This window comes from Callorhinus ursinus, unplaced genomic scaffold, assembly GCF_003265705.2.
Source record: "Callorhinus ursinus isolate GAN/ISIS: 27379988/994484 unplaced genomic scaffold, GSC_fseal_2.0 scaffold1, whole genome shotgun sequence".
Classification (NCBI taxonomy): domain Eukaryota; kingdom Metazoa; phylum Chordata; class Mammalia; order Carnivora; family Otariidae; genus Callorhinus; species Callorhinus ursinus.
In genome coordinates, this window is record NW_027397063.1 from 73,309,028 (window position 1) to 73,329,898 (window position 20,871).

Here is a 20,871-nt window from a genome sequence, read left to right on the forward strand (position 1 = left end):
GCTATCCTTTAGAAGTTGTTGTTACTGTTACTCTTGTTTCACAGCTTAGGGAGCTCAAGTAAGTGCCCCAAACACACAGTAACTGACCCGAGTTTCAAATTCATGTCCCTCTGATTCCAAAGTTTTTGCTCTTTCCACCACATTCCCTGTCATTCCTATTGCTCCAAAAATGCCTCTCTAAGGAAGTAAATGAGCCGATGTGTTGAATAGAGATGTTTTGCGTTGTCATTGGTCCGCCAGACTGGCTGATACTGAACTGTCCTTGGCAGTAACTGGCCAGCAAGTTCAGCAAGTTTGGCAAATGTCTACTAGAATGAGTACAAGACCATAGACCATATCATCAGCTCCTCTTGCCGTGGCATGGCAGGAGGCCCTGAGCCCTGATGGTCTAAAAGCTGTGTCAGATTAGGTCAAGTTAAACAGGAGGGAATCTGAGGCACCTGGGTGGCTTGGTTGGTTGAGCGTCCGACTCTTGATTTTGGCTCAGGTCATGATCTCAGGGTCCTGGGATCAAGCCCTGCATCAGGCTCCTTGCTCAGCAGGGAGTCTGCTTGAGGATTCTCTTTCTCTCCCTCTGCCTCTCTACCTACACTCTCTCTCTCTCTCTCAAATAAATAAATCTGGGGCACCTGGGTGGCTCAGTTGTTAAGCGGCTGCCTTCGGCTCAGGTCATGATCCCAGGGTCCTGGGATCGAGCCCCGCATCAGGCTCCCTGCTCCGTGGGAAGCCTGCTTCTCCCTCTCCCTCTGCCTGCTGCTCTGCCTACTTGTGCGCTTCTCTCTCTCTCTGTCAAATAAATAAATAAATCTTTAAAAAAAATAAAATAAATCTTTAAAAAAAAAGGAGGGAATCAGAGTTCAGTTCCGTCTCATGCCATTTGGGATCAGAAAATTTCCTTATTAAGAGTGCATTTCTGCCCATTGCTAGGGATTGTTCTGTGATAAAAGCTCCAGGGGGCCATTAATAGCCTGGAATCAATGATGAGCTATTGCAACTTGGGTGGGAGATGTTTCCTGAAAGAGGAAATGTTACAGGTATCCCTAAACTGTCCCTAACCATCCCATCAGTTGAGTGAGAGCAGTAACAGCAACGATCCCTAACACAGCGATGGCACTTCAAGCCTGTCTTCTCATTCTATTTCATTGTGAACTCCAAACTGCCATTTCCTGGGAAGAAGCTGGCATAGAGTCCCCAAGGGGCACCCAGCAGGCAGATGGCTCTGTAATTTGGGGGAGAGGGTTGCCCTTTTTGTGTACTGGATAGGCTATCCTCTGAGGCTGTTCCATGCACTAAGATCAGTCAGTCACTTTGTAAGGAATCCGGAATGTCAGCCAGGACAGGAAATAAAGAATTCTGGAGGGTAAAGAGCATCTTGCTCAAGGCCCTCTGCATCTGAAGATGATTATTAATAGATGTAATGCAGAGGTTCCTTCATCCCAGATAGGGAAAACAGGGGGAAACTGCCAGGACTGTAATTAGGAAATCTATAGCTTACTCAGGCTGCAGCAAGAACATGTGCCTCCCAACCCCTCGGCTTAAAGCCACGGAGTAACCAGCTCTGGGTGGCTGTTGGCCCGGATGGCTAGGATCGGGCCCCTCCTTAAGCCTGCGGTAGTGCAACTAAAAAAAAAAAAAAGGAAAGAAGGGGCACCTGGCTGGCTCAGTTGGTAGAACATGAGATTCTTGATCTCAGGGTTGTAAGTTTGAGCCCCACATGGATTACTTAAAAAAATAAAACTTGAAAAAAAAAAGAAAGAAAAGGAAGTGCCTTCTGCATTCTTTATTTGCTTCTGTTTAGGATGCAGGCTTCAAACTCTGCCAAGTGTTTTGTTTTTGTTTTCAATTTCAAGATACCTTTCCCAAAACCAAGAATCCTGTTGCCAGTCTTCTCATCCCCACAGGAGTGGCTGATTTAATTCTGTGGTGGTTATTAAATGAGCTGCGAGGTATGAAGCCTTCCTCAGAACTCCTGGAGCTGAGTGCCCCAGGTCCTGGGTCCATAACCAACCCCATCCTGGCTCCACTTTGACCTTCCTTTTAGCCCAAGACCACATGGTAAGGAGCCCCCGCACTGTAGGGGCCTTTGGCTTCCTTCTGCTCCCACCTAATCAGGCTGATTCTCTTTCTAATCTCTGACTTCTTCTTTGAGGTTAGAATGAGGGCTAGGGCTGGGGTTCAAGTTTTCCTCTCCCAGTCCTAAAGAGGGTTAGGGTTGGGGCTAGGGCTGGTTAGGGTTCATGTTCTCCTCCCCCCAGTCCTAAAGAGGGAAGCTTTTTGTCTTCTCCCCTTCTCTGCGCCTCACCACTCAGTCTTTCTTTCTCTGTCTGTCATTCCGTTTCTCCCCGCCTTACCACCCCAAACCCCATATTTGTTGCCCTGTGCAGAACCCGGTCCTCTTCAGTCACGCCTAGCAGCTGCAGGCCTTCTCCACAAGTGGCAGCAGCTGTGTCTCTAGACCTGGGTGGGGAGTCTTCAGGATAAAGGTGGGGGCCCTTAGCCAGGAAAGTGTAGCGCTCGGCAACTTTGCTGATGTGAGCCCAGACAAAAGGAACCCAGGGAGAGCCGCCTGCTGAATCTTCTAGAGGCCGCCTGCCCCTGGGCCCCTGTCACCAGCACACTGGGTGTTCTCAGGACTCACGTCAGCCCACTGTCAGGGCTAGGTGCTAGGTCAGCTGAGGCTCCTGGAGCCATACTAGCTTCGCTTTGCAGGGCACCATCATCTTGCCCAATCTGGCTTCTGTGCTCCTTGATCCTGAGTGTTGGGAGACCCCCCCACAGTTCAACCCAGGCCACTTCTTGGACAAGGATGGAAAGTTCCTGGTCCAAGGCTTTCCTGCCATTCTCTGTAGATACCGGGCAAAAGCATTGGGTTATGGGTGGTAGGTGGGGGGGGGGGGTGTGATGAGACAGGCACAGGAGTCAGCTGCCCCCGTCTAACCTTTCCCTCTGCTTCCAGGGCATCGAGTGAGCCCAGGGGACCAGCTGGCTTGGATGGAGCTCTTCCTGATGTTTGCCACCCACCTTGGGACCTTTTGGTTCCAACTGACAGAGGGGAGCCTAGGGCTCAGGCTACAACACATTTGGGGCACTTTGCAGCCCCAGCCCCAGAAGATCTGTGCAGTGCCCCATCTGAGTTGCTCCAGCCTAGGTCCTGGGGAAGGGAGGGTCTGGAGACCTGTCCCCCACAAAGTCCTTCCTCAGTCTCTCAGCTCCAGCAAAATTGTAGAAGAACAAGGTTTTCCCCTGCTCGGCTGCTCATGGGTCCCCCTAATACAAGCTCTGTGCAGTGACATTAGGGAGGAGACTTAATAAGGATTCTATAACAGTAGCTCAGTTTCAGTAGTTCAGTTCTTAGGTTAGTTATGCTCTGGCAGGAAAGGATTTGATAAGGTTACTTAAGGTTTGGCATTGAATTATTTCACAAGATTAACTTGGGGAGTCAAGCCTCATACTCTAGCAGCTAAATAGGTTCAGAGGGAAAGACATTTGAGAAAAACTGTCAATGTAATACCGCATGTGAGTAATATTGATGCTAGCACCTAATAAGGCCCAAACTGGGCGGTTTATTTTCTGCCCTCTCCTGCCCTCTCCTGACCAAAGGGAAGAAGTGCAGGCTGCTGCAGACAGCACGGGAACGCTCTTCCCCAGTCTGTTACCAAGCAAAACCAGCAGCCAATGCAACTATTCTCAACAAATTACCTACCAAGCACTCCCTTTACTCCCCCTCCCAGCCCCTGCCAAGATCCCCAAGATTGTATCTCAGACAAGGTTTGTTTATTTAAAAAAGACTGACTTATATTAAGTCAAAATCAAAATGAGATACCACTGCACATGTTTTAGAATTGCTAAAAACAAAACCCTGACAATCCCAAGTACTAGAAAGGTGCAGAGCAACTGAAACCCTCACACTCTGCTGGCGGGAGTGAATGGTACGACCACACTGGAAAATAGTTCGGTGATCTCTTATACAATTAAACATTACACCATACAACCCAGCCATCCCACACCCGGGTATTTACCCAACAGAAATGAAAATATATGTTAACACCAAGACATACTATATGATTCTATTTCTATGGTATTCTTGAAAAGGCAAAACTACAGGGACATAAAGCAGATAAGTGGTTGCTAGGGTCTGGAAGTAGGGTTAGGGATTGACTATAAAGGGACATGAGGGAACTTTACAGGGTGATGGAAATGTTCTGTCTGATAACTGGTGATCGCTATGCAACTGAATATGTTTGTCAAAAATCATGGAACTATACACCTAAAAGGGTGAATTTTATTGTACATAAATCATATCTCAATAGATCAGACTTTTAAGAAAGGCATGTCCTTTTTAAAAATATTTTATTCTTTTTTTAAAGTAAGCTGCACACACAACCTGGGCCTCAAACTCATGGGACTCGAACTCATGACCCCAAGATCAATAGTCACATGCTCTACCAACTGAGCCAGCCAGGCACCCCTAAGAAAGGCATTTTCCTTTGAGTTATTTAAAAGATGTACATGCGAATACACCAACATTTCGGTTAGTAGGATATCAATCATTGCCGCTGCACTGAGTGGGAGATGGAAATTCTTTTTTTCTTAAAAAAAATTTTTTTAAGATTTTATTTATTTATTTGACTGAGAGAGACACAGCGAGAGAGGGAACACAAGCAGGGGGCGCGGGAGAGGGAGAAGCAGGCTTCCCGCGGAGCAGGGAGCCTGATGCAGGGCTCGATCCCAGGACCCTGGGATCATGACCTGAGCTGAAGGCAGATGCTTAACAACTGAGCCACCCAGGTGCCCCTAGAATGGGAATTCTTGATGGATTAATTCGCCTCTGGCCTTTTTGCAGGCAAGCTTACCAGTTCCTTTAGACTTTATGAAATCTTGAAGCTCTCTCACAGACAACTCATTTTCTGTGTAGAACCATACCTATGGCCTGGAGAGTCCAGACTGGGACCCACTGAGCAAGTTGGATCCCAGAAAGCCCCAGAAAGACTGGGTTTTTCTTGCCTGGGAGATTCTCCCCTACCCCATCTCTAAGGCTCACCTGTTTGTGGCCCAGGCAGGCTATAGGGTGGAGAAAACACAGCAACCCCAATCCAACTGCTTTTTGTCTCCCTCTCCTAAGCTCCTGTCAGTTCTCGCCCCGTTAGAGTCCCTCTGGTATAACAAGAAACATACTTGGGTTTTGTCCCTGGCAAAAAACTTCTCAAACCCTTGGAATCTCCTGAGTAACAAGAGTGTCTTTTGTCGTTCATAAGAAGCCCTTTTGAGTTTATTCTACTGAGATGATTTAGGGGGCGCTAGACAGTGTCAGGATGGGGCTGGTCACCAGAAAGACCAAGAGATCAGAGGGTTGGAATTTTCAGCCTTACTCACCAGGCCTCTGGGAAGGGGCCAGGGGGTGGAGGAGGCTGCAGATTAGCTCTATAAAAACTCGAACTATGAGATTTGGTGAGTTTCCAGGTTAGTGAATACATCCACTTGCTGGGAGGGTGGCACATCCCAGTTCCATGAGGACAGAAGTTCCTGAGCAGGGGACCCTTCCAGATCTCACCCTGCATACCTCTCTATCTGGCTTTCCGTCTATATCCTTTATACTATCTTTTATAATAAACTGGTAAACGTAAGTAAATGTTTCTCTAAAAGTTCTGTGAGCCACTCTAGCAAATTAATCGAACTCAAGTAGAGAGTTGTGGAAATCTCTGATCTATAGCGGATTGGTCAGAAGCACAGGTAATGACCTGAACTTGTGACTGACATCTGAAGTGGGGCATGGGGGCAGTCTTGTGGGACTGAGCTCTTAACCTGTGGAATCTGACAATATCTCCAGGTAGAAAGTTTCAGAATCGAGTTGATTGCCTGATGGTGTTGAAAAATACACCTCGGAGCCTCTATCTGGAGCTTGCAACACCCTGTAATGCCCAACCCTACCATCATCCAGCCTCCTGTCTTCCATCCTGCCTGGCTTCCTGCTCATTACTCCATCAAAGGCCAACTCCTCTAGGAAGCTTTCTCTCACATGGGCTTGGACCTTGGCCGAAATCCTAGTATTGCTCTTAATAACTTTTGTGTGCCTTGGTTTCCTCATCTGTCAAATGGGATGCCAATAGGAATTTTTCTCTTAGGATTGTTGTGTGCAATGCTCAGCACAGAGCCTGGCATATGATAAGTGCTGAGTACATGTTGGCTGGAATCTCTTTCTCCCAAACACGCATGTAAGCACTTTGTACCTTTGTTTATGGTCATAAAGTAAAGATGACAAGAGGAAGACTTCTCCTGCGGATGGGCTTCTACGTCAGTTTCTAATTATTACCTCATAATGATACGATGATAGCACTACGCATTGAGTATCAACCATGAGCAAGTGAGTCCTTGACATATACAAAGTCATTTACTCCTCAAAGTGACGAGGTAGATGTTATTATCCGAATTTATAGGAACCAGAGTCCAAGTGTCAGAGTATCGGTCAGCCTCCATGTGGCCCATGGCATTGCCACAGTGGGAGCTGGAGAAAAAGGCGGAACCCTTGCAAACGATGCTCATGCTGCTTGTTTGTGCTGTGGGTAATAGTCTTTTGTCTCTGACTCAGAAGTCTCCTGTTTTCTGCCAGCAATCAAACTCATTAGCTTGTCGATGAAATCCCAGACTTGACACCTATGACTTAACCAAAGTGAATTTATTTTAGTTTCTCAAACAAGTCATGCCCTGAAAGACACCACAAATACTAGTCTCTCTGCCTAGATCATTTCAGTCCTTCTCTTCTTTTGGTCACCTCCATCAGTTTCTCTGGGAAGCCTTCTCCCCTGCCTCCTGTTCCCCAACCCTCAACTGTGGTATTTCCCCCTCTTCTAAACTCCCACAGAGCCTTCTGTTTCTTGGCTCATAGCACTTCTCACAATGTGTTGTAATTGCCTGTTTATTTACTTTCTCCCTTCTCCCCCAGTAGAGCAGGATCTCTATGAGGTCGGAGATAGTGTTATCCAAAATACATCCTAGTACATTGCCTGGCATACTAAAGGTGCTTCATAAATATTTATGGGGTGAATACAGTACTATTATAGTGATAAGCACAAAGCAGTAAAAAAAACAAATGGAGGTCATCTAAATCAGACTGAGGTCTCGAAAGGCCTTAAAGGAAACTAAAATATGTCACCCCAAAATATGCCTCTTTGACATTAAAATTATTTTGAGCTGAAGGCAATTAAGAGGCAGTAAATCCTAAAAGCAGGGACTATCTCCTTTCCTAGAAACAGACTCTCAACAGCCTAAAGACCAGAAACTAGGCACCAGAGGAATCTGCAAACAAACCTTGTTAAATTAACCCAGATCTTTCTTGTTAAGGAAGATAAGGACTACCTAGCCCTAGTTGGACTAACTCTAACCTGAACCTGTCAATTCTTCACAAATTATTGTTTATCTAAAAGATATAAAACCTCCCTGCTCTGGTCTCTTCCTCAGATCTTCGTTCTCTTGTGAAGACTCCCATGTATATGTAAAAATAAAATTTGTATGCTTTTTAGGGATGCCTGGGTCATTCAGTTGGTTCAGTGTTCAACTCGATTTTGGCTCAGGTTATGATCTCAGGGTTGCAAGATGGAGCCCCAGATCAGGCTCCACACTCAGTGGGGAGCCTGCTTGAGATTCTTCTCTCCCTCTGCCCCTCCCCTGCTCGCATGCACTCTCTCTCCTAAATAAATAAATAAATATCTTTAAAAAAATATCTCTATGCTTTTTCTCCTGTTAATCTTTGTCAGTATAATTCTCAGACCCGGGGCGCCTGGGTGGCTCAGTTAAGCGACTGCCTTCGGCTCAGGTCATGATCCTGGAGTCCCGGGATCGAGTCCTGCATCGGGCTCCCCGCTCTGCGGGGAGTCTGCTTCTCCCTCTGACCCTCTTCCCTCTCGTGCTCTCTATCTCTCATTCTCTCTCTCTCAAATAAATAAATAAAATCTTTAAAAAAAAAATAATTCTCAGACCTGGCTAGGTATCCCCAAGACAGTTGAGGAAAACTTTTTCCTCCCCTACAGCCTCCTAGGAAAGAGGACAATTGAGGTTGGTCTGAAGGACAAGTTGGTTAGGTTGGTTGAGTAGGGAGGTAAAGGAGGGTGTTTCAGACAGTGAGAATGGTCTATGAACTCGGAAAAGCAGGTGCCTTTAAGAAACTGCTAATCATACAGTCTGGCTGCAGCTAGGGTGGGAGGGTGGGTTGGAGGGGCAGGAAATAAGGCTGCCTGGCAGGTAGGCAAGGGCTGAATCATGAAGTTTGTATTTCATCTAGAATACAGATTTTCATTTCAGGTTTGGACTTTAAAGATCAGAGGCACATTCTCTTAAGTGTGTCATAACGTGAAATGGTGAGGGGCACCTGGGTGGGGCTCAGTCCGTTAAGCATGGCACTCTTAATTTTGGTTCAGGTCATGATCCCAGGGTCCGGGAACCCAGCCCTGGGAAAGGGCGCTGTCCTGGGCCTGGAGCTGGCTTAGGAGTCTCTCTCTCCCTCCCCCACCTCCAGCGATTTCTCTCTCTAAAAAAACAAAATAATAATAACAACAACAACATAAAATGGTCAGATGCAGAAAAAAAGAAATAATATAGATACAATGATGCAATGGTTCCTCCACTCCCTCCTCTCTGAGCTTCTGAAACTGGTGATTCTATCCGCCTCCAGTGTTTGGTGAGGATTAAATGCAGTAACTTAGGTAAAGTGCTTGATACGTGGCAATACTCAATAAATGCTAGTTTTCCCTTCTCTTTTTCCTCTGCACCTCCTCCGCAAACTGGGTGGCGCTCTTCTGCGCCCGTCCCAGGCCCAGGCCCAGGCTTGGCCGGGTGGGAAGAACGGCGCGGCGCCCCCAGGGCCCCCGGGTGTGTGGAGCCTCCGCTCAGCCGGGCGTGGGGGCGCTCTAGGCTGCACCTCGGCGCTCTATGGTTTGTGTCCCCACCCCACCCCCCCCTTTCGCCCCGGAAGTGGTTCGCGGCAGGGGTTGGTAAGGTCGGGCCATGGTGGGGCAGAGGTTGGGAAGATGGCGTGGCGAGGCTGGGCACACAGAGGCTGGGGCTGTGGCCAGGCGTGGGCTCAGCCGGTGGGCGGCCGCAGCTGCGAGGACCTCACTGCGGCCCTGGCCCCGCCGCGACTGCTCGGACGCAGGTAATGACCACCGCTCCGGGCTGCTTTTCCTTCGGACCCTCAGCTCCGGCCGAGCATCCTCGTGGGCGCAAGCCGTGCGGGCCTGCGGGGCTGCCTTCTCTCACCCCTTTCCTGACCCGTCTCTTCCTCTCTCCGTCCCGCCTTCCCCTCTCGCCTCGCCAGTCCTCGCTTCTCGCCGTGCCACCGTGCTCCGAGCCGGGTGCCCAGTGACCGACCCCGGCGCAGCTTTCCGTGAGCCCGCGCTGTCTGCCCCTTTCCCCTCGGGAAGGACGTGAGGGGAAGGGAAACTAGTCTCTGAGTGCTCATTGCGTGCCACGCCTCATAATCCCGCGAAGAAGGTATTGGGCCGATTTTTTAAGTGAAGCAGTTACACAGATGGTAGAATGGCAGAACTGATTCTCTATTTTTATAAACCTGTGTTCTACTACAAGTTACCTTCTTTAGCGTTTAGAGAATTAAGGGAAGACGGAGTCAAAGGGCATTTGCCTTCTTCAGAGTCGTAGGAGAGGCTTTTCTGTTGAAGAATGGAGACCGTGGAATAGTTTCCAGATGATTTGGAAAGAAAACTATAGTACTGGTTTTCCCAAGTAGAAGCTGTATGAAGAGTATGCTCTCTCAGTATTTACTGCTTTTGTTAATTCAATTCTAAAGAGAAGAGAAAAATCCCTCAGCTGTCCAAGATTTTGATGTATATTTGACTTGAAATTTGTTCCTATTTAATCCAGAGTTTCAACCTTCCCGGTTTCTGAGTTGGATACTTGAAATCCCATCTGATTGATGGTAGCAAGTTAAGGTAGAGTGTTCAACAGAGGGGCTAGCCCGTGGCAAATAATTGAGGCTCCAATGTGGTGGAGCCATGGCTTAATTTTAAGAATCACCCGGAGTGTTTGTAGAATATATTTCCCAGGCCCCACCCTAGTTCTATCAACTCAAATTGTGGGGCGGTGGGAGTGGAAGAACCTGTAGTTCTTGCAAACATTCCAAGTGAATTGGATTAGGGATTTGTGAAAACTTGCATACATTATAGCTTAACTTCAGGATACACCTTAACTTGGAGCTTCAGGCACTAATCTTAAACTCCTGGGGAGATGGAGAATGAGGAGGTCAGGTGGAGGTAGTGGTAGATTTCAGCGGTCCAGATTCCATAATTTATTCCAAATCCCAGTCAAAATTGCATGGTTCGAGGGGGAGGAAAAATGAATATGGCTATCAGGAAGCAACAGGTATGATAATATTAAAAATATGTGTTAGGAAGGGAAAGCAAAGGAAAAATAATTTGATTAATAAAGAGCATCCAGTAAAAATTTGAGACCATTTGAAAGAAAACAAATGAAGGTGTGATGTTGATGATTAGCACCTATTTTTTTTTAAAGTTTGCTGTTTATTTGCAGAGTTTGAAAATGACATTTTTATGGTTGCATAGAAAAATGCATTACAAGAGAATGTAGGTAAGCCTGAAAAGCGTACGCCTGCTCACCTCTGGAAATAAGCACTTAAAGTTAATAGGAAGAATGAGTTACCTTGTGTGTAACTTTATTTGGTCTGCTTTGACTTCCTGTGGTTCTAAGATTAGTATACAGAAGAATGAAGTTAGAGATAAGGTTAAAAAGCAGAGTTCGGGGCCCAGTCCTTGTGATTCTGATGTGATAGGCCTGAAGCATGGCTGAGAATTTGCCGTACAGGTAGTAATACAAGAGTTCTGTAAACTGTGGCAGGCCCGACACAGCCCACCAGCTAAAAATGGTTTCTACATTTTTAAAGGGTTGTAAAGCAAAACGATATGTGACATATGTGTTCTTCATAGAAACTAAAATATTTACTATCTGTCCCTTTACAGAAAAAGGAAAAAATCTCAGTCTCTTGAGAAGCTTTACTGTTACCAAATTTCTGGAGGCACTTCAAAGAAATGGTTTAGGCTTAAAAGAAGCCTGCATAATTTCAGTTGTATGGAGCTATCTAAGAGAATAGTTGGTAGTTCAACTATTTTCCCTGTTTAAATTACCATCTATTAACTCCAGATGGGTTTTAAGAAAATTTTGTCATGCAAGTGTTTATGTAGAAGTCCCCTCTCCCCTAAATACGTTTATTTTCTTTTTAAGTGGAATGAATCTATTGTGTGTATGCTTGGACACATGTTGTCTCCATTTGAACATTAGGCCATTTCTACTTAATTTATTCATGAAAATCTTTAGAAACATAGACATTAGTGCTGACGTACATATATCTAAGTTGCACTGTCAAAAAATTCACAGGACTATGTTTTCACTCACCATTAAGGCAACTAATACATAGATATGAGTTTTTCTATTTAAAAGTTATGGGATCATGTTTAAAAACTGAACTATAACAATTGTATGGCCAGTAGTAACTCAGGTTACTTTGAGCACATTAGACTGCTTTCACAAATGACTGGTTATTGGCGAAAGGACCAAAGCAGGAAGGCCTGTCTTCATGAGTTGGTATATACCTCTAATGACCCTCTCCTCCCATTCCACTCTCTGCTTGCACCATCCATTTTATCATGTTGTTTCTCTTTGTTTTCTGAACTTATTTCAGGTAAGTGATTTATTGTCTTTTTTTTTCTTTTTTAGATTTTTATGTATTTATTTGAGAGAGAGAGCGGGGTAAGGGGCAGAGGGAGAGAGAGACTGCCTGCCAAGCAGGGAGCCCTATGCGGGCTTGATCCCAGGACTCCAGGATCATGAACTGAAGGCAGACACTTAACCAACTGAGCCACCCACGCACCCCTGAATCATTTATTTTTCCATTTTTTGCACCGATATGAATGAGTAGAGCTAAGGAACCTAAGCTTGTAAATATGACCACAAACATTTGCAATTAGAATGGTTTATCATGCTTTTCCTTGTTTTTGCATTTTAAGAAATTTAAAACAAAAGCCTCATAAGGGCAGAATGTGCCTTGTCATATAATGTTTGGTGAAGTACTTCATCTAAAAGCATTTTTGTAGTAACAACCCAACTCCAGCCTAAGCAATTAGGAAAATTTATTGGTTTATGCAGTTAAAAAGTCCAGCAGTAGGACTGGCTTCTAATGAGGCAAGATTCGGTGTTTCAGATTGTCACCAGGATTCCATTTTTCTCCATGACTTGGCTCTGCTTCCTAAATGTTGGCTTTATTCTCTCAGTGTGCTCTCCTTGTCGTAAGATGGCTGTCAGTAGCTCTTGGGGCTATATACTTCTAGGTTCACATCCAGCAGAAAAAGTTTCCCAGTATTACAAACAAAATATTGAAATTCACTGGACCAGATTGGCCTGACTTGGGATACGTTGTCATCCTTGAATCCCTTGAAGTTGGCAGGCAGTGGGATCTGTAGGTTGGTTAAAGCCAGTCAAGAGCTTGGTGTGCTTCGCCCAACCAAATGGCTGGAAATTGCAGTGTACTGTTAGGAGAGGGGGAAATGGATGTGGATGCTGGGAGTCGGTGAGAAACTCAATATTGTCAGCCCTAATGAAACTTTTGTGTTCAAATTCTTTGTTACAAATCCGAATTCTTGTTAGTCCTAGTCAGGTAGGATTACCCTCTAGATAACCATTCTGATTTAAGTAGAAATTTTGTTAGGGATTCGGTTCTAGCTCCTTGCTTTTGAAAGTGGTTTGTGAACTAGTAGTTTTGGCATCATCTACGACAGGAGTGGCAAATTTATTTTGTGAAAGGCCAGATAGAAAATGACAGGGCCACATATGGTCTCTGTCACATACTCATTTCTTTTACTTTAAATAACTCTTTAAAAATTCAAAAACCATTCTTAGCTGGCAGGCCAGATCCACCCTGCAGGCAGAAATTTGTCAATTTCTGAGCTTGTTTAGAAATGCAGAATCTCATATTTTCCCTGCCCCAGACTTTAATGATTTAGAATGATATTAACAAGATTCCCAGGTGATTTGTATGTATACTAAAGTTTTTCCCAAACCTGTGGTAGATCAACCCTGGCTGAGTAAGAAAATCACCTGGGTAGCTCTTTAAAAAATAGTGATGCCTTCGTCCCACCTCTGGAGACTCTTAATTAGTATGAAGTGGAACCATAGAACAGAATTTTTAAGAGCTCAATAGGCACTTCCAATGTGTAGTAGAGGGAAAGAAAAGCTGTTTTCCCTCTACGAATCGTAGGTTCGTTGGCTGGGGCCCTATAAGTTAGACTGAGAAAAGATGGATTAGCAAGAGAAAAACAAGCTTATGAACATGTGCATTGCACATACACATGGCAGTTCTCACTGGTGAATAACACAAAGGATGGTTAGAATTTGGGCTTATATTGCATTTTAACAAAAGAACAGCAAAGTTTTAGAGAAATGGCGAGAAAGGAAAAGGACTTTGTTTCTAGGGCAGCAAACTGGGGAGGCAATATATGAGGGAGCTAATGGATATAAGGGCTAGTTAACAGATTTTTCTGGTGCCTTCTCTGAGCACATAATGGTCTAGAGTTGTCTCATGATTCTATTTTTCCTGGTAGAGGATAGTAGGTATACCTTCACAAATTTATATCCTGCTTTTAGGCAAATGGGGGCAGGGCAGAGAGTTTTAATTATATCTGCTTTTCATTTGCCCTCAGCCCAAGACAGTCCTTATGGCAAAGTGGCATGTTTGGGGGTGTCATGTTCTGCTACTCTTCAGAAACCAGGATTGAGAATTACTGTTCTAAGACTAAGCTTTCATGGTCATAACGGTCTTTGCAGCAACCGATATGGTAGATTAAAATACATGGCCACAATAATTCACAGCTCCTCTCATCCAGAGTTATCGATTTCCCTGAGCTGGGTTGGTCTTGTGATTTGCTTTCATCAGTAGCATGTGACAGAAATAACGTACAAGGTCCAGAGTCTGAGCCTTGAGAGGATTTGCAGCTTTCACCTTTTTCCCTCTTGGAATAATACTACTCCCACTGCCATGATGGAAGCCCCTGCTTGATTACTGAGACCATTCGGTAGGAGATGGCCAGGCTCCCGGTATGGGAGTGAAGTCAGCTTCGACTGCCCAGCTCCAGTTGAGCGCTCAAATGACTGGCTATGTGAGTGACCCTAGGTGAGACCAGAAGGACTGCCCAGTTGAGGGTGGCTAACTTATAAAGTCTTGAGAAATAATTATGGTCTCAGGACAGTTAAGTTTTGGGGTGGTTTGTTATGCAATAATGAGACAACTGGGGAAGCTTCTACCAGATCAGGATCTGCTGACCAAAGTAAGAACTATGTTGCCTTCACCATTATTTTCACTTGAAAATTGATGCATTATGTCTTGCCTTCTTACTAAACTTAGTTCTGACTTCCGGTATTGAACCATTGTAACACTGAAAGGATACCTAGGAAATGCAGTTTTAAGCTTTGCAGCCCCTGCAGCATATGAATGTGTGCTAGCTAATAGGAATCAGTGTTCAGTGAGCCAATACATTGTACTTAGTTCTATCAAACAAGTTCTGTGTGTCCAACTGTAATTCCCAATACGTACATATATTTTTTTGTATGTATACTTTATGTATTCTGCCTCTGACCTTAACCCTGGGGCCAACTTGTGTAATATATTCTCAGTGTCCTTGGCCCCACATTTCTTTCTAAGGTAAATGTTATCCTAGGCAAAAGGTCTGGCTTTGCTTCAGGTTTAGATTCCCAAACTGCTGGTGTGTTTATGTTCCTTTTCAAACATTGCACTTAAGCATTTTAAATGAGTTGATGAACTGTAGAAGTAATATTTCATTAGAACTGATTGAATACTTGTCTTCCATTATTAACACTGTTGGCAGTATGGTCTCATCCTTCACATTTCTTGGTCTAATAAGAAAAAAGCCAGAAAACAACACTTAGTTACAAACTGTGGTCTTTAAAGGGAAGATTCTGGACACCGGGGTGGCTCAGTTGGTTAAACATCTGCCTTCGGCATGGGTCATGATCCCAGGGTTCTGCTCAGTGGGGAGTCTGCTTCTGCTGCTCCCCCTGCTTGTGTGCTCATGCTCTGTCTTTCTCACTCTCTCTCTGACAAATGAATAAAATCTTAAAAAAATAAAGGGAATATATTCATGTTACTTTGTGTCATACCTTTGTTTTTTGGCCCAAAGTGGTGATGTTACTTTATTTACTAACCTACCTCTATGTTACTTTGAATTGTTTAATAAAAATTAAATCCAGTTGCAAAGGATTAACATTTGCCACTTTAAAGTTATCAGTTATTAATACATTTGGCTGTAAGTAAATTTACTGTTTAAATGAGGGGGGATAGTTAGCATAAGATGATGGAGGTAAGTGGCTACTGTCTTTGCTCGGTAGCTCAAAAATATCAAGGTTAGTATTTGAATCCCTTGGCCTTTCTCTTGGCATTCAGGATGACTGCCTGAAATCTAGGCATTACATTCCTTATTCAAGGCAAAAAAAAAAAAAAAAAAGAGGGGGTATGACATTGCTGATATGTCCATTTTTATAGATAAGCAAATCTTTCCGACAGGTACATAAAAATTCTTGTCTCTCATTTTGTCAGAACTCTGTAATATGGCCACTCTGTGCTATAAAGGAGGCTGGAAAAGTGAAGATACTTTTCTAGCCTCTGCAGAAAAAGGCAAGAGAAAAAGAAATAGATACAGATTTGGGATTAGCTGTTTAAGTGTATTTGCCAAAGGATATTCATAAGACTGGTAATAGGGCTGTGAAGGAAGTTCAGTCATTCAAAGGAACATTGGCTTTGTTTGAATAAGTGCATCACTTTTCAAAATAGAGTCCTTTGAAAGGAATAGCACTTATTTGGAAGTATAAATTATGGATTATTAAAGTTTCAAGGCAAATTACTTTATTGCCATCACCCATCCTCACCATGTGACTTCTGAGAGTTGAACTGTGGAGTGGACTTAGTGTTGAAGAAAGAGCATACTAGGCAAGTAATAGTAATAATAGTCACTATGCCATTTTTCTGAGTTTCAGTTTTTTTTCCTGATGCCTACTAGACACCACCTGGGTATCCTACAAATGCTAACAATACTTTATTTTGTGTAAGTATTAAGTGTATAGCCATGGATTCTGATGAATGTATGCACCTGTGGAACCACCACCTAAAGATAAACATTGTTTTGCTCAACAGTGTTTTTGAGCTTCATCCATGATGTATGAGCAGTAGTTTTTTTTGCTGAGTAGTACTCCATTGTGTGAATATAGCACAGTTTGTCTTTTCCCCTTTTGACAGGAATTGAAGTTCTGGTTTTTAGCTATTAAAATAGAGCTGCCATGACCACAAGCATTTGAAACACTGCCCAAGATGGAATTCTTCATGTCTTATCTTCTAATTTCCTGTTTTGGAGCCTCTGATTTCCCTTGTCCTGGTGAATAGTACCACCTTCCTTTCAGTTATTCAAAATAGAACTAACAATCATTCTTGACCCCCTTCTTTTTTCTAAAAGATAATTATTGACCTTTTCTTTATTAGGGGCTGGGCTTGGTGATAGAGATATAGTGAATACAAAAGTAATTGTCCAGTTGTGGTACAGGCAATAACTTAAGTAAAAAAGTCTATGCAGGATGCTTTGGGACTCTAGGAGTACAAAGGAGGCACCCACCCTGGTTAATGAAGGCTTCCTGGAGGAGGAGAGAAATGAATTGAATTCTCAGGGGGCACAAGAGTGTTAACAAAGGGTGTACCAGAACAAGGGAGTAGTACTGCTGAGTTGATGGGAGGATGAAAAATTATTGTGGGGTTTAAAGCAGGGGAATGATACTTCATTTCTGTTTAATAAAATGTGGAGGATGAATTGGAGTGGGGGCAATACTGGAAGCAATGAGGTATGTTAGGAAAAAGGGTATTCCAGATCAGAAGGGATGAGCTGAGTTGTATGGGAATTTGGGAGAGATTTTTGGCCCTCTGAGAAGGCATTTGAGGAACTAGTGAATGAGGAAAACTGATACAAGAACAACATGCAACATGTTAAAATGTTTGGAGTTATGTAGGCTGTGATCCAGGCATGAAGTGAGGGACTAGGAATGAAAAAAAATTTTTATTTGACAGAGTTGGTTTTTAATTGGATGGTAAGAGTAAAGGAGAGAACAACAAAATGACATCTAGATTTTTAACCTCAGTGATTGAGAAACTGTGGTCCCTCTGAAAGACTGAGGAAGTCAGGAAATAGAGCTGTTTGTAGAGGAGGAGTTTCCTTTTGAGTATATTGGTTTTAAAGTATTTGAGAGCATATCCAAATGGAAATATTCAGTATATAGTTGGAAATACAAGACCAGAAGATTGAGGTTAGGACTAAAGAAATATATTTGAATCATTTACTTAGAAGTCATACAGGCCACAAAAATACAATTATTCTTTTATTCAGCCCAAGTGTTGGGGACCTGTCTGATTTCTGCTTCAAGGAGCTTTGAGTTTAGGAGAATATGATGAGAACAGGAAAGGGCCGCTACTTTGTCAGTTTAGGGGAAATTTTACAAAAGAAAATTCATGAATTTATATGGGTTGAGTTTGAATGGAGAGCATGTAAAGGAACTATTGGAGCCTTTCAGCATATCTATCACTAAGGGATGGGTGAAAAGAGGAGAAGCCATCAGGAAAGTGAATTTGAAGACTAGGGAATGCAATTTTACAGGAACTAGGTAGGGCTGCTAAGTGTGATCAGTAGTGTCAAATGTTTTAAGGTCCAGCTATGAGGGCTCAAAGCAACAAAACCCTTTACAAAACATTTGGTGGGTGTCCCCAGAACTGAGTGAAATAAATGGGAGAAGTAGGAAAAATGCATCAACTTAGAATGACAGTACTTCTATAAAAAAAAAAAAGCAATTTTAATTTGGAGTGACTTTGAGGATAATACATTTAAATGTTTGATAATACTTACATTTAAATGTTTGTTCTGGAAATGGACCAGACTTCAAACAAAATAACAAAGCCAGTCTATGCAGGTTCAAACTGACAACTTAAAGTTCTCCAGCTTTTTGGGGGGGGGGGGGGCGCCTGGGTGACTCAGTCATTAAACGTCTGCCTTCAGCTCAGGTCATGATCCCAGGGTCCTGGGATCAAGCCCCGCATCGGGCTTCCCGCGGGAAGCCTGCTTCTCCCTCTCCTACTCCCCCTGCTTGTGTTCCCTCTCTCGCTGTGTCTCTCACTGTCGGATAAATAAAATCTTAAAAAAAAAAAAAAAAAGTTCTCCAGCTTTTTACCAGACTGCACACTGTGTCTGGAGGAGGGATACAAATGATCTTGCTGATTGATACACAGTTAACAGCCCAAACAAGTTCCCTTTAAAGTTGCCGTAGGTTGTGTGCCCCTGTCCCCTTCTCTAGAAGGGCACAGTTCTAAGTTTGACTTAGAATCCTAGCCGGGAGTAGGCATGTTGACTTCTTTGGGGCTACAGGGTGAGAATAAACTGAGATGTTGATGATGCAGGCCAAAGAGTGAGGCTCATAGAGGTTGATGTTTGCAAGATGCAGCTGTTGCTAATCTCTTATTTTCCCCTTAAAGGTTTAACTTTTTTATTCAGCAAAAATGTGGATTCAGAAAAGCACCCAGGAAGGTTGAACCTCGAAGATCAGACACAGGAACAAGTGGTGAAGCATACAAGAGAAGTGCTTTGATTCCTCCTGTAGAAGAAACAGTCTTTTATCCTTCTCCCTATCCTATAAGGACCCTTGTAAAGCCCTTGTTTTTTACTGTTGGGGTAAGTGCTTATGTTACTAGGAGTTCCCTACCTTGCTGCTGCTGTAGTGGTGAAATATTATTTGTTATTTGGGCTCCTTAAGGACACGTGGAGGGGGATTTAAAGGATCTGGGTATCTGGGGTCATGAAAGATGGCAGGAGAACATGAATTTAATAATTGCTATTATTATTTTTTAGAGTGCAAATGCACTTGCGCGGGGTGGGGAGGGGTGGAGGGAGAGAATCTTAAGTAGCCTCCACACCCAGCATGGAGCCAGTCACAGGGTTTGGTCTCACGACCCTGAGGTCATGATCTGAGTGGAAATCAAGAATGAGAAGCTTAACCTACTGAGCCACCCAGGTGCCTCTAATAATTGCTATTAGAATCTGGTTCACTTATGTATGCCCTGGAGAAGAAACTTATGGGCCTCTTACTTGGGATAACATTTCATGTGATATTTTGAATTTTATTTGAAAATTTCTAGCTGTAAACAGGCCCCAGGGTACAGTAAAGTTAATAAACCGTTAAATATTCTTTTCACCTACTAAGGTTTCACTATGCCAGATGTTCCTGTTTCTTCTCTTGGTTTTGTAAGAAGCAATGAAAATGAAATACTGTCCTTGGAACTATGTGTTGATCTCTTCCTCTTTTGAATTTATTTTGTGATATATTAATTTTATATAGTTTACAGGCTGTGCATTTGGATCAGCTGCTATTTGGCAGTATGAATCACTGAAATCCAGGGTCCAGAGTTATTTTGATGGTATAAAAGCTGATTGGCTGGATAGCATAAGACCACAAAAGGAAGGAGACTTCAGAAAGGAGGTAAAGATAAACATGGCTTTCTTTGTTCTAGTTGATCACAAGTTTTGAAGTCTGGTCATTTGTGAAATATTAGTGATTGATAACATTTAGATCAGTAGATATGAAGTTACTGAACTTAATCTTCTTTAGAGTCATCTCATTGCAGTGAGTATCAGTGCTTTGTATGTCTGGCAATACTGTACTTGATGGTGTTCGAAGAAGCTTGTCCCTCTCTCCACATGTATCAAAAATCACTGTGGATAGTTGCTGAAAATTAATGTGTTGGGGTCTCTCTAAGCCCTACTAAAATTTAAGGGCTCCTGTTTTGCATTACCTTGCTGGAGTATCTTAGAGTACGTAGTAGAATCACAGGCAGTTTTTCAAAGCACCTATGCCTTAGGTGTAGAGATATGTGGATTTTAAAAAGCTTCTCTGACATGATGTTTACATACCTCCGATAAATACCCACTGTGGAATATTTCTAACTGCTCAGGGGATGAGGATGCAAGAAAAAGTTGCAAATATAGAACTTTTAGAGCTTTTCATTTTTTCACATGCAAGTTGGTGACCCTCTTTCAATTTCTTCTTAACTGATTTTTTTTTTTCAAATACTGCCTTTAAGATAAAACATATTTATTTCACTTGACAATACTTAACTGAGCACTGAGGCCCTAAGTTAATATGTGGTTCATTTGGTTTTCAAGCACCTTTGTTTTTTGTTTTTCAGTTTGTTGTTTTGTTTTTTGATGACACATGCCTCTCCACTTGAGAGAAGGTTGATGTCCTCTTAATTTTCTCCCAACAATAATTCAAGGCTCTTCGAAGTACAAAGAAGTATTCGTTCTTTGCTTCCCCATAGACATATGCAAGAAACCTGAACCTTACCTGTTTTAGAGAGGCTTTGTGTCCGAAGGACAGTGGGTGTGATCATTTGCAGGTGAAAGCTACAATAGCCAGCAGTGATTTATTCAGAACGACATGTTGGAGAAGATAGTGACCCTGACCTGTCCCATAATCCTGGATTCCTTGGAAAGCTACAGGTTTCTAGCTTGTCTATATTATAAAGTATTTTTTTTGGAGATTTTATTTTAGAGAGAGAACTTGAATGAGAGAGAGCACGCGAGTGCATGCACGTGCTTGAGCAGGGGAGGGCAGATGGAGAGGGAGAGGCAGAGAATCTCAAGCAGATTTGCCCGTGGAGCCTGATGTGGGGCTCACTCTCACCGCCTTGAGACCTGACCTGAGCTGAAACCAAGAGTTGGACACTTAACCAACTGAGCCACCCAGGTGCCCTATATTATA

The 20,871-nt window shown here is 43.4% G+C and overlaps 1 protein-coding gene across 4 annotated transcripts in view; it reads left to right on the forward strand.

Moving 5' to 3' along the window:
• The first annotated feature begins 8,976 nt into the window (after positions 1-8,976).
• The window catches only part of PARL (presenilin associated rhomboid like), a 54,416-nt gene continuing 42,521 nt past the window's right edge, over positions 8,977-20,871 (forward strand). For 3 of the 4 annotated variants that reach the window (XM_025877730.2, XM_073896413.1, XM_025877738.2), the window contains exons 1-3: positions 8,977-9,145; positions 18,590-18,785; positions 19,450-19,590. In XM_025877730.2, coding sequence (XP_025733515.1) covers positions 9,021-9,145; positions 18,590-18,785; positions 19,450-19,590 — 462 coding nt within the window. In that variant the 5' untranslated portion in view covers positions 8,977-9,020. Of the gene's footprint in view, positions 9,146-14,050; positions 14,186-18,589; positions 18,786-19,449; positions 19,591-20,871 lie in introns of those variants that run through there. The other variant, XM_073896399.1, reaches the window with a different exon arrangement.